At 36.9% G+C, this 11,682-nt stretch overlaps 3 protein-coding genes across 3 annotated transcripts in view; 1 reads left to right on the forward strand and 2 right to left on the reverse strand.

The window, feature by feature from the left end:
• Positions 770 to 10,240, forward strand: LOC107627730 (pentatricopeptide repeat-containing protein At5g61800-like). The gene is made up of 3 exons (XM_016330552.1): positions 770 to 917; positions 7,780 to 7,949; positions 9,476 to 10,240. Exons 1-3 carry the CDS (start codon positions 770 to 772, stop codon positions 10,238 to 10,240), a joined length of 1,083 nt encoding a protein of 360 aa, XP_016186038.1.
• Positions 10,615 to 11,682, reverse strand: part of LOC107625837 (autophagy-related protein 3) — a 10,081-nt gene continuing 9,013 nt past the window's right edge. Inside the window, exon 11 of the mRNA XM_021116233.1 lies at positions 10,615 to 11,230. The gene's annotated coding sequence lies outside the window, so the exon portion shown is untranslated. The remainder of the gene's footprint in view (positions 11,231 to 11,682) is intronic.
• LOC107628494 (PLAT domain-containing protein 2-like) lies at positions 10,787 to 11,098 on the reverse strand. Its single transcript, XM_021117036.1, has one exon. The coding sequence runs from the start codon at positions 11,096 to 11,098 to the stop codon at positions 10,787 to 10,789; it is 312 nt and encodes a 103-aa protein (XP_020972695.1).

The following is an 11,682-nucleotide window of genomic DNA, read 5'->3' on the forward strand; positions in this document are numbered from 1 at the left end:
ATAGCTATTAGCTCAAACACTTTGAGCCTTATCACAATTTAAAAAAGAATGGAAAATAGACTCTGTTCTCACTTCTCACATTAGAGTGTGGATACTGATTCTCTACTTTTAATTACAGGAAAGAGTCACATATAATTATTTTAATATAAAATTAAAATAAAAAAATTATTGCATAATTTTTAATTATTCATATAACGATTTTTAATTATTAACATATCACGTGAAGAATTTCCCCGTTTAGTTATACAATATGTGCTGCTACTGTTGTTCTATTTCTGCCACTGCCATTCGGATCCTGAGAAGTAGCTTCTGCACAAGTCAACACCAACGAAAATATTTTTCCACATGAGAAATAATTCGAAAAAAGAAGAATAAATTAAAAACAAAAAACAACAATTCTATACAAGTTCAACTTACTTTTCGTGCAGACCCCATCAATGGGAACCCACACAAGATCATTGATGCAAAAGCACCCCTTGATTCCACTCCCAGAGCTAGGATCTAGTCCACATGCCGACGTGGCAGAATCACAATCCTTCTGCAATGCGCAAACCGTTTCCCTGGGCAACAACCACTGGATCTCCAAACCGGGTTAGGGCCACCGGTTCACCGGAAGATCCGGGTTTAAGTTCACAAAACTCGAATAGGCACTGCAACCAACATCCCTAACCCGAATCTGGTAGGAGGTAGTGGACCCGCCGGTATGGAACGTGCAACAAAGTAGTCCGTTATTACAAACGGAGGCGGAGGCGGTGGCATTGATGTAGCTATGGCAGAGGCAGGAGGAGGAGCAGTTAAGTGGCGACATAAGAAGCGCTTGGGTGCAATTGAGGTAAACAATGGTGTTGGAGCTTGTGATGTTAAAAGGGAGAGTGTTGTTGAGTTGGATCCCTTGGCATTAAATATCATTCATGAAAGTAAGGATCTTGAGCTAAGAATAATAGAAGAATGTCGACAAAGAAATGATTGGCCAAAATGGGAAGAAGCTTTGAAGGTTGAGTTAGGCTCACTTGTAAAATGTGAAGTCTTTGGACTTGTAGTCCGTACACCAGAAGATGTAAAACCTGTTGGATACAGATGGGTATTTGTGAGAAAACAAAATGAGAATAATGAAGTTGTACGCTACAAAGCTCGACTTGTGGCACAAGGTTTTTCACAAAGGCCCGGTATAGATTATGAAGAAACATATTCCCCTGTAGTGGATGCAATAAGTCAATAACATTGCGTTATTTGGTCAGTTTATCTGTATACCATAAACTACATATGCATTTAATGGATGTGGTAACAGCCTATGTATACGGATTAATAGATCGTGATATTTATATGAAAGTCCCTGAAGGACTAAAGATGTCTAAACCATCCAATGAATATTCGCAAGGGTTATACTCAGTTAAATTGCAAAGATCTTTATATGGTCTAAAGCAATCTGGACGAATGTGGTATAATCGTCTTACTGAGTATATGGCCAAAAACGGATTCAAGAATGATGACATCTGTCCATGTGTTTTCATAAAGAAATATGCATCTGGATTCATTATAATTGTTGTGTACGTTGATGATTTAAATATCATTGGAACCCCTGAAGAGATTCCAACAATTATAAAAGCTCTAAAAGAAGAGTTTGAGATGAAAGATCTTGGAAAGACTAAATTTTGTTTCGGCTTGCAGATCGAGCATACAAAAAATAGGATCTTTATTCGTCAAACAACATACACAGAAAAGATTTTGAAGAGATTTTATATGGATAAGTCATATGCATTAAGTACTCCAATAATCGTAAGGTCTTTGGATATGGAGAATGATCAATTCCATCCTAAAGAAGAAAATAAAGATATCCTTGGTCCTAAAGCACCATATCTTAGTGCCATTGGAGCGCTAATGTATCTTGTTAATAACACACGACCCGATATATCATTTGTTGTGAACTTACTAACAAGGTATAGTTCCTCTCCAACCAGAAGACATTGGAGTGGAATCAAACAAATCTTTCGATATCTTCATGGAACAGTTGACATGGGATTGTTTTATCCATGTGGATCAAAGTCACAACTAGTTGGCTATGCAGATGCAGGATATTTGTCTGATCCACACAAAGAGAAATCTTAAACAGGATACCTGTTTACATATGGTGGTACATCTATATCATAGAGGTCCACGAAACAGATGATTGCAGCAACATCTTCTAATCATGCTGAAATACTAGCGATACATGAAGCTAGTCGCGAGTGTTTTTACAACAGATACAGATGTAATGAAAGAAGAAATGCAGATTAGTTCTGAAAAAAAAAGGAAGAAGACGAACTACAACTTATGTAGTAATGCCAGACAACACTACTGTCACAGATCCTACTACAAATCAACAAGCCAAAGACTATTACAAAGATAGGCTGATAGGTGATGGATTGGAGAAGCTCAATCCCAAGGAAATTGTTGAAATGGTGGCAGAGGATTACGTTTTGGATAACGAATTAATGGAAGCGGACTAGGAGATACAGGCTCTCTTCAATCCAAACCCAGTGATCGAAATCACGCTTGAAGAATACGATGAGTGGTGTAGACTAGGGGTGGCAAACGGGAAAAAACCAACCGAGCCGGCCCGCGTAACCCGCCAAAAAGGCGGGTTGGACTGAAATTTTGAGACTGTCAAACTTAAAAAGCCCACCTAACCCGCATCGCCAAATCTGTGGGATTTGGCGGGCTTCAGCAGGGCAGGGCGGGCTTCCCCAGTGGGCCATGCATTTTTTGTCAGAGCTTTTTTTACCAATTTATATAGTGTTATTGATTTACAAGAGGATGAAGATGATAATTGAAGACGTTCTAAGTTATATTTTGGATTCTATTTTATGTTTGATTGATTATAAACTTGAAGATGTTTAATTATATATTTTAGACAATGTTTGTTTTGCTTTGGACAATGTTGGTGTTATTATTTTGTTTCAAAAAACTTGGTTTATAATTATGTTTATTACATATTTATGATTATAAAGACTTTAATATTCGTGAATTTAGAAATTATAACTTTTTTATGTCTTTAAAAATTATAAATTTATTAAAATAGTTGTGAAATTATATATATTGTTTAATATTTAATGGTTTATAAAAAAAATTGACGGGCTGTTAGGCGGGGCGAGGCAGGACAGGCTTCCCCGTTTGCCACCCCTAGTGTAGACCATGGAAACAAACGTTGATTGTGAAGTCTATGGGAAAAAGAATCTCCTTATAGATAATGGAGAGGTGAATCAATAGAAGGTGGAAGAAAAAAGAGAGCATTCGGGTTATGGATTTGAAAGAAGAATTTTTCTTTGTCCATTTTTTCAGTTATGAAGAATATGCTTATGTCCTGTTTGAAGGTTCTTGGATGATTTCAGACCATTATCTCCTCATCTAATGATGGAAGCCTTTGTTTATACCTCAAGAGCTACAAGTCAAGAAAGTTGCTGTGTGGGTTAGAATTCCCAACCTGCTAGCAGAGCTCTATAATAAATATTTCTTATGGAAGGTTGGTGGAACTCTTAGTACTAAGCTAAGGGTAGATAAGTTAACATCAATCTAAAGAGGCAAGTTTGCATGCATATCCGTTGAGATTGATTTGAGGAACCAACTTATTCTGTCCTTCACAGCCTTGAAAAAGGAATTTAGGTGAGAGTATGTGGGCTTGCATCAAATTTGCTTTAGATGTAATAGGTATGGCCATAAGTTTGATTTGTGTCTGGAGATTTTTAGAGAAGGAGTTGAAGGAAGTGAGAAGATGTCTCCAACTAAAGATAACCAATGCCAGGAAGGGGATGGTAGCTCCTCCACCCACGGCTAGCAACAACCGAAAGAAAGGGAAAGGTCGAAAAGGGAAGATATGGTGATGGCGAAAAAGCAGAAAATCATCATTAATGATCAACAATTGTCTCATAATGTGGAAAATCAACATCACATTAATGCACCTACCAACAAAGAAGTCGTTACTACAAAAGAGAAAATCCCATTTGAGCCTTGGATAGTGGTTAAAAAATCCCAAAGAAGAAACAAGCAAAAATTTTTGGGGGAATAATCAAGCTAAAAAAATATGCTAACTACCATATATGAGATTCTGAATTAACAGGAATTAATTGAGGAGTAGCAAATCATTAATACGGATAAGACCAAATCGGGTAGGAGAATGGAAAGGGAAACTAGCTAGAACGGTTACTCTTAGCAAAACAAAAATGCAAACCAAGGACGAAATCAGAAGTGGGGCTAACCAAGAATTCCACCAGCAATACCACAATGAGGGAAACCCATAAAATAATAGAAAAAGGAATACAAAACAACCTCATACAAATAATGCAAGACAGAATAATGTTGAACACATATTAACTCCAAATAAGAATATGAAGATTGCAGCATCTACTAAGGAAAAAAAAGTTGCTCTTCAGAAATATTGGGATCAATTTAAAAGGGTTGGAAATCAGGTTTACCAAAGCCATCAAAATGAATATCTCATCTCTACTAATGCCGCCTTTGACCCCCCTCCCCCCATCTTGTTCTCTAATTTCTAAAATCATGGGAGACAGAACTAGAGATCAAAGTTCAGAACATGTCAAAGATAAACCTCCTGAATCAAGAACTAATAGTCAAAAAGTTGTCATGATGGAAAAAGTCAATTGTTTATTAGGAGAAACTCTTCCTAATGGGAGTGAGGGAGCTGCTGCTCCAAAAAACAACTCTATGAAAGCTTGAGGACTTTTCTTTCGAGTTTAGGGAGTTATTCTTACTCTTGCTAGTTACTTTACTTTTAAAAATAATTTTTATGATGAATATTATCATTTGGAACTATAGAGGAGCTGCTTTAAATGGGTTCAATTCTATTATTTCTGATTTAAGATACAAATATAATTTCAAGTTTTGTATCTTACTTGAAACTCACGTCTCAGGAACTAAGGTCGAAGGCATTGTTAAGCATTTGGGCTTTGACTCGTGATGCTTCAATGAAGTGGAAGGATTCTCTGGTGGTATTTGGTGTCTGTGGATAAAAGAGTTTTGGAACATTAAACTTATCAGTTGTCACAAACAATTTATCCATATGAAAAGTCAATTGAGAGAACACTCGCTGGTGGAATCTTACTACAATTTATGGCATCCCTCATGTGAGAAGTAGGAGTGCGTTATGGACAAATTTGAAAAATATTTCTTCTTCTATTACTGGTCCCTAGTGCTTAGGCGATGATTTTAACTCCATCATCTCCCTCAATAATACAGAGAATTCTTCTAATCTCTCTAATGATACTAATAGATTCATTTCTTGTATGAATAACTGCGGATTTCATGACCTAGGCTTTAAAGGGTCCCCTTTTACTTGGCAAAGAAATAATACTAAAAGACGTCTTAATCGGTTTATTAGTAATTATGCATTTGTCAATACTTTTTCGGATGTAGGAGTTAATCATTTACCTAAACTTAAATATAATCATTTGCCCATTCTTCTTGATTATCATATTCATGCCAGAGAGGATAGGGAAAGGCCTTTCTGATTTTTAGCACCTTAGATCCTACATAAAGAATATGATAATATGGTAAAAAGGTGTTGGAGCAATGATGTCAGTCTGGCTAGCAACATTAAAAGCTTTACTGACACTGTCAAACTTTAGAATAAGGATGTTTTTAGTTATATTTTCAGGAAAAAACAGTGCCTTATATCTAGACCTGAAGGAATCAGCAACAAAATGTCCTTTGCCAATAACCCTTTTCTAAGTTTCAAAAAGACCTCTGAAAAAAATATGAAAAAATAGCGATTCAAAAAGAGAGCTATTGGCAACAAATGTCAAGGTGCAACATCATCAGATTCGGTGACAAAAATACCAAGTATTCCATCAAAGAGCTAATGGCAAAAGGTGCAAAAATAAGGTTGCTGCTCTCAAGAATGATGTTGGGAATTGGATAGATGATGTGGAACAACTTAAAAAATGGGGTGTTAATTTTTTTAAAAGTCTTTATTCTTTGGAAGGTAGTCCGACTCCTTTTTCTCTCACTAGGAACTTAACTAGACTTCTTGACCAACAATATGCAAATATGGGTAGAGATATTTCTCCCAAAAAAAAAAAAAGATGCAGTTTTTTATATGGAAAGTTGGAGGCGCTAGGGAGTGATAGTCTCCCAGCAAAATTTCTCCAACATTCTTGGATGTCATTGCTTATTCCCTTATTGATTCGGTGAAATCTATTTTTAGAGATCCTAGTAATATTGTTATGGTAAACTAGACTCTAATAGTTATAATTCCTAAAGTTCACTCCCTAGAAAAATTTTAGAAATTCTAGACCTATTAGTTTATGTAATATTTGTTATGAAATTGTCACTAAGATTATTACTACTAGATTAAAAATTTATATGCCTAAGCTTATTTTTAACACACAAGCAAGCTCTGTTCTTGGTAGAATTTGTACAGAAAATATTTTAATAGCTCAAGAAGTGGTCTATACAATGCGCAATAAGTCCATAGCAAGGGCTTATAACTATCAAAATAAATCTTGAAAAGGCTTATGACATATTAAATTGGGTCTTTATTATGGATATGCTAAGAGACATCGGAGCCCCTGAGAATATTATTGAAGTGATAGGATATCTCTCTACTCCTATTATGAATCTTTAAGATGCATTTTCCATGATGATTTTGAGATTCCTCCTCTAGTAAATCCTCCATTAATCATGTGTATGTGTCGTTTAGGAGTTTGAGGTGGACATTCTTGCCATTCTCCTTCTTCATCTCTTTTTCTTTTTGTTTGGTCGTCCGACCTCTTTGCTAAGTATCTGTCTAACCGACCTTCTCTAGCTAGCTTTTCTATGACACTCTTTAAACCATAACAATCGTTGATAGAATGTCAATAAAGCTTGTGATATTCGCAGTATTCTGTCCGACTTCTTGCTTTTTTGTGTTTGATTGGGCGAGGAGGTGGAAGCTTCTCAATGTAGCATATCTCCTTGTAAACATCTACAAGAGAGACTCGAAGTGGAGTATAATTATGATATATTCGAGATTTTTTCGAGTTGTATTCTTCTTTTTTCTTGGCTTCTTTCTCCTTTTTCTGAGATAGATAGGGCAGCTGGGCCTCGAAAGAGGCTCTCTTAGTCGGAAATTTTCTTCCATATTGATGAATTTTTTCGTCTATTCTTGTACTTCGTACAAGGAAGCCGGGTGTCGCTTGGATATGGATTGAGAGAATGGCCCTTTTTTAAGGCCGTTAACTAACCCCATTATCACTGCTTCAGTAGGTAAGTTTTGTATTTCCAAGTATGCTGTGTTGAATCTTTCCATGTAATCCCGGAGTGGCTCTCTGACTTCTTGTTTAACCCCTAGCAAGCTTGGAGCTGCTTCACTTTATCCTTCTGAACTGAGAATCTAGTAAAAAAATTCCTTGTCAGGTCATCAAAACAAGTTACCGACTTGGGAGGTAAATTATCGAACCACTTCATCACGGCTTTGGTCAAAGTTGTCAGGAATTTTTTGCAACGAGCTGAGTCGGAGGCATCAGCTAGGTACATCCAACTTTTGAAGTTGTTGAGATGGTGTCTCGAGTCGGTCGTTTCGTCATAAAGATTCATGTCGAGTGTTTTAAAATTTCTTAGTACTCTGGCCCGCATGATCTCCTCAACAAACGGATCTTCACCTCCCAGAGGGCTTTCCTCTCGATCTGCTCGATTGTTCCGTCTTTGGAGGTCAGCCTCCAATCTTAAGAGCTTTCCTTCCAACTCTTTTCGTCGTCGTACCTCCTTTCGCAGTTCTCGTTCTTCTTTCCATTGTCGTTCTGCTTCCAGCTCGAGTTGCTCTAATCGTCCACGATGGCCATGGACTAAGCCTAATATCTCTGATGGATGAGGAGGTTCTTCATCTTCAGGCAGATGGACCTCTGATTGGATCCATCATGGCTGGGGATTCCCCGATGTTCCTTCTTCGTGGGGAACGTGCGTTCTTTCCTGAGGTGGAGGTATTGCGAGCGTGAGGTTATCATGGTGGGGCTCCGGTTCTGACTCAGATGCCGTATGACCATCATTGTATTGATTGTCCGCCATTATCAAAGGTTGAGCTCCAGGTCCCTGGCAACGACGCCAATGTTCCAAGGGTTACCTGAAATGGTGATTTGGGCCCGAACGTGAGGTCCAGACTTCTTGTGAGGTAGCGTCCAATTTGTTTTTGTACCGAGGTGCTGCTGTCCTAGTTCCTCATGAGGAGGTGGGGGGTGGTACCTGCAAGAGATTCTGATGCTTAAGTTAGTAAGGGTTTTAGGTAGATTTTTAGTAGATTAGAACTTGAATATACCTGAGGGGTGTCAGTGTATTTATAGTAGAGTCGATAACCACCTTTTGGAGTAGTTCTATCTTTGTTGGTGGATAATCGTTCCCTTTATCTTGGAAGTTTGTTAAAATCTATCTTTTAGCGGATATAGAAATAGTTGGAGAGATTTGCGGAGGCAGTTACTTATTTGGATAAGTAAAACTGAACCTTTTGTCGTGTCCGACCTCTTGAGAGGTTGGGTAAGTTGGGAGAGGCCATATTTTTGGATGAGCCTTTTTTTTATTGGGTCTGATCTGGAATAGGGTATGAACAACACCTTACATATTTAACTAGACGCTGAATAAATATGTTTATGAAAATCTACTAATTTAGTCGATTTTCTCAATTATATAAACCATAACCGTAATATAATCTAATGACACTAAATTGATAAATTTTTATAAATATATTTGTTCAGCGTCTAATTAAATATACTAGCTAAGTGTCATGTATGATGTGAGTTAACGTTTCATATCACCAATCGTTTACGAAAACTACTAATTAAGTAATTGAAGAACGAAAATGATTAATTTATAATTTTTTTAAGGACCAATTTGATTGAAAAGATATTTCAAAGACGGATTTGAAGAATAAGTCATCTTTTAAAAACTAATTTGACTATTAACTTTTAACATATTTCACTAAGAAGTGGTTCAATGAATCAATGAAGCTCGATCTTTTAGTAAAAAATAATAAAAAGTGGTTCAATGAATCAATGAAGCTCGATCTTCGTATCAAAAATAAATAAGCATATATTTTAATTTAGATTTTATAATTATTTTTATAAAAAAATATTTTATTTTAACTATTGAATAATAGATTATAAAATTTAATTTTTATATATTATAAAAATATTATTTTTATTTAAAGTGTGATTATTTAAATAAAGATTATCACAAACATTTTTTTTTAGAGTAGTTGCCAAATAAATAATAGTAAAAATTAAGGTCCAATGAATTTTAACTTTACATGAAAGGAAAAGTATATGGAACCAAGAGGTTACCAACCAAAAACTAAACAAAACCACATTAATTTATATTAATAATTAATTTTAAATTTTTAAAATTCAAAATTTTAAAAATTTAAAATTAATTAAGTAAATCTAATTAAAACCTATAAAAACAACATTTCTCTTCTTTCTCACATTAACCTACCCACCTCCAACAATCTCACACACAGATCTCTCTTTTTCCGTCAGACCCTCTCCGCCTCCTCACCGCGACCCACTCCTCTTCTATCACCGCGACCCACACCCTCCTCTCCTCCCTTTCCTCCGCCCTCTACAACTTCGTCACCCTCCGCTACCTCTCCCTCGCCCCTGACTTCCACACCTTCCCTTTTGCGTTCAAGGCATGTTCCCTCCTCCCTTCTTCTTCTTCCATCTCCATCGCCCTCTCGCTACACTCCCAGGCCTTCAAATTCGGCTTTCTTGCCGATCCTTTCTCCCTCAACGCCTTCATATGCGTTTACTCCCTCCATCGCCGCATCCACGATGCCCACAAGCTGTTCAACGAGAGTTCTCATAGGGATGTTGTCTCTTATAATGCCATGGTTCATGGGTTCGTTAAAATTGGTGAGACTACGCGCCCGCAGAAACTGTTCGACGAAATGCCAGAACGAGATTCTGTGTCTTGGGGCACTATGATTGCCGATTATAGCAACGCGAAGCTGTGTTATGAAGCCATTGATTTGTTTAATGAAATGATTGGATTGAGGATTAGGCTAGATAATATAGCTCTGGCAAATGTTCTCTCAGCTTGTGCTCAAACGGGAGAGTTGGAACAGGGTAGGATAGTGCATGATTACATTACAAGGAATGGGATTCGGATTGATTCGTATTTGGCTACTGGGTTGGTGGACCTGTATGCAAAGTGCGACTGTCTTGAGAACGCAAGGGATGCACAATTAAAAGAGACTACAAACTACACAATTACAGAAATATAAAAAAAAAACATTCATTTAATATGAAAAAAAAAATCCTAATACTTAACAAAAGAAATATTCAGTTATATTTTAGCAAAAATAATTAAATATCTATAAAATTTAAAAAAAATATGAAATTCTTAAAGAAATAGAGACATTCACATTTGCAATACAAAAAAATTCGAAAAATATATAAAAGAACATCCATTTAGTATGAAAAAAAAAACATTCTGATACTTAGTAGAAGAAACATCCATATATATTAACTCGTAGAGATTTTGGATTCACCCAAAGGTATTTTGGCTGATTTTTTACTAATACTCTTTTGTTCTCTAGCATTGCTCTACATGAAATTAAGGATTTTCACCATAAATAATTCCTCATTACAACGCCAATAACCAAGAAGAATATCCTTTCAATTAACAATTTTCACCATGCATATGCATAAAGCATCATCACATACCACTTCCTACAGCATGCACGAAATAGAAAACAACTAAAAGAGATCAAACATCAACTACCACAAAAGGAAATAAATAAAAAGAAGGAAAAAGAAAGAACGATGAATCAATGAATTGAATCATGCATCTCATCAAGCCGACGAGCGTATTGTGCACGGTGGCATCCGTCGAGGACGGCGCTGAGATTGTAGGGGCTGACATCATCAGCGAGCCACTGGTCAATGTAGAAGAATGTCTGAGAGCATGATTTATGGGGGCCAGTGGTAGTAACCTCAACATAGTCGCAATACCAACCATGGTGGGAGCCAGAGCCGTCAGAGGTGAGGTTGAGGCGGCAGACCGGGGTGTCTATGCATGGGCCTCGGCCGGTGAAGGCATCAAGATTGCCGCGCTCCAGGTAGTTATAGCCTTGGCCCATGATCCCCCAGGCCCGGAGGTTCGGGACCCGAACCTCGCGGGCCTTTACGTCACTGAGAGTGACAGTTATGTTTGCGTCTGGTCCTCGCTTTATGATGGATCCGGTTTTCACTTACATCGTGTACCCACACTCCTGCTTATACGTACGTACATACATACATGTTGATTAGATGGATCGGAACATCAATAAGATTGTTCATGAAGAGAGTAAAATTAAATTAAAGTATATGAATAGATAAATTTAGAAGAGAGGCGTGTATGTGTGAAATTGAATACTTATATTGGAATCGCCACGGGCATCTGCAGAAAGGAAGAGAGATAGAAGAAGAAAAGAGAGGTATTGTTTCCTCATGGTCTTGTGTTAATTAGCTGTATTCAGCGACTGATCACTCTGCTGTTATGTTATTTTCTTTTTGATAGATTCAGATTGGAGAAGATGGACCATTTATAGCAATTATATACAGGGGAGACTCGTTTACCATTCTACACAATAAGCACTATATATGTCTATATCAATTTATCAATCATATATTTTCCTTTTTTCTTTTTAATATTATTGTTATATATCTTTTAGAAGCTACCATT

Source organism: Arachis ipaensis, chromosome B02, assembly GCF_000816755.2.
Source record: "Arachis ipaensis cultivar K30076 chromosome B02, Araip1.1, whole genome shotgun sequence".
In the NCBI taxonomy this organism is placed as follows: Eukaryota; Viridiplantae; Streptophyta; class Magnoliopsida; order Fabales; family Fabaceae; genus Arachis; species Arachis ipaensis.